General features: G+C 47.8%; 1 protein-coding gene across 1 annotated transcript; it reads right to left on the bottom strand.

Moving 5' to 3' along the window:
* Positions 1 to 301: 301 nt before the first annotated feature.
* Positions 302 to 1,234, bottom strand: LOC120877582 (olfactory receptor 6B1). Its single transcript, XM_040259917.1, has one exon. The coding sequence runs from the start codon at positions 1,232 to 1,234 to the stop codon at positions 302 to 304; it is 933 nt and encodes a 310-aa protein (XP_040115851.1).
* Positions 1,235 to 1,449: the final 215 nt, after the last annotated feature.

Genomic DNA, 1,449 nt, shown 5'->3' with positions numbered 1-1,449 from the left:
TCATATGCTGCCATCTCTCTCTCCCACTCTACTCAGGAATTTACTCACAATCTTAGAAACCCCATTTTGGATCACAGTCAAAGAGAACTCGCTGTTAAAGGGGCATGCCCTTAAAACACAGACCACAGGCACAGATGTAGATCTCAGGACACAACCAAGAGCCAGTGGTTAATATGGATGTGGTTAGGTCACATTAACATGAGTAATATGTTAACATCCAGCTGAGGCATTAAGGGAGAAAGGATGGGGGTTGAAGAGCAGGCTCCAAATCAAATTACTTCTTCTAATCACTTGTAACAGACTAGTGAGATCTGGCCTGGCAATAAGCCAGTTTCTTCAGAGCCTCTTTGACCTCCCGGTTCCTTAGACAATAAATGAAAGGGTTGAGGGCAGGGGTGACAATGGTATAGAAGATGGAAATAACTTTGTTCGTGTTGAAGGAGTGAATGGCTCGGGGCCGAGCATACATGAAAATTGTCGCTGAGTAGAAGATGGTGACCACCACGAGGTGGGAGGCACAAGTAGAAAATGCCTTCTGCTTGCCCGTGGGCATGCGTAGAACGGTGGCCAGGATGCATCCATAAGACAGGGTGGTGACAGTGAGGGGTAGGAGGAAGATGACCAGTGCCAGGGCAAAGTCCACCAGCTCAGCTGTGGACATGTCTGTGCAGGAGAGGTTAAGTACTGGAGAGATGTCGCAGAAGAAATGGTTGATGACATTGGGGCCACAGAAGCTGAGGCGAGAGATGAAGTAGGTCTTAGCCAAGGAGATGCCAAAGCCAATGGTCCAGGAACCAAGAGCCAGGCGGAAGCAGAGCCCGTGGCTCATAATGGTGGGGTAGTGTAGTGGGCGGCAGATGGCCACGTAACGGTCGTAGGCCATGGCGGCCAGGAGCACGCATTCTGTGCACATGAGTGCAATGAAGAAGTAAAGTTGTATCATACAGTGAGCAAAGGAGATGCTGTTGCTCACGGACCAAAAACTAAATAGCAACTTGGGTACAGTCACAGAGATGTACCAGGTCTCCAAGAAGGACAAGTTGGCCAGGAAGAAGTACATGGGCTTGTGCAGTGGCCAGTTCTGCTGCACCAACAGGATGATGGTCACGTTTTCAGCCACTGTCAGAATATAGGCCATGAGGAATATGAGGAACACTGCTGCACGCATGCCCCAGCTCCCAGGGAACCCCACCAGGATGAACCTGGTGACCCATGTCTGGTTTTCCACTTCCATATTGGAAACACAGGGCTTAACTCTCCTGGGAGAAAAAATTACTGGTCAGACTCCATGGTCCATTTAGAACCTTCCATCTCTTGCCTTCTTTGACTAGTAACAACAGTAACATATCATTTTTAATAGTGCATTATAGGTTAGATCATACACTGGGTACGTTATGTACACAATGTAATTTGATTCTCACATAGCCCTTTTATACATCTTAGTAATGA

This window comes from Oryx dammah, unplaced genomic scaffold (genome assembly GCF_014754425.2).
Source record: "Oryx dammah isolate SB20612 unplaced genomic scaffold, SCBI_Odam_1.1 HiC_scaffold_18, whole genome shotgun sequence".
NCBI classification, from domain to species: Eukaryota; Metazoa; Chordata; class Mammalia; order Artiodactyla; family Bovidae; genus Oryx; species Oryx dammah.
The sequence above is the reverse complement of the archived record's forward strand: the minus strand, read 5'-3'. Positions and strand labels throughout refer to the sequence as shown.

What these genes read in the sequence shown, in the direction of transcription:
- LOC120877582 (XM_040259917.1), bottom strand. Translation starts at nt 1,234, where the DNA reads ATGGAAGTGGAAAACCAGACATGGGTCACCAGGTTCATCCTGGTGGGG.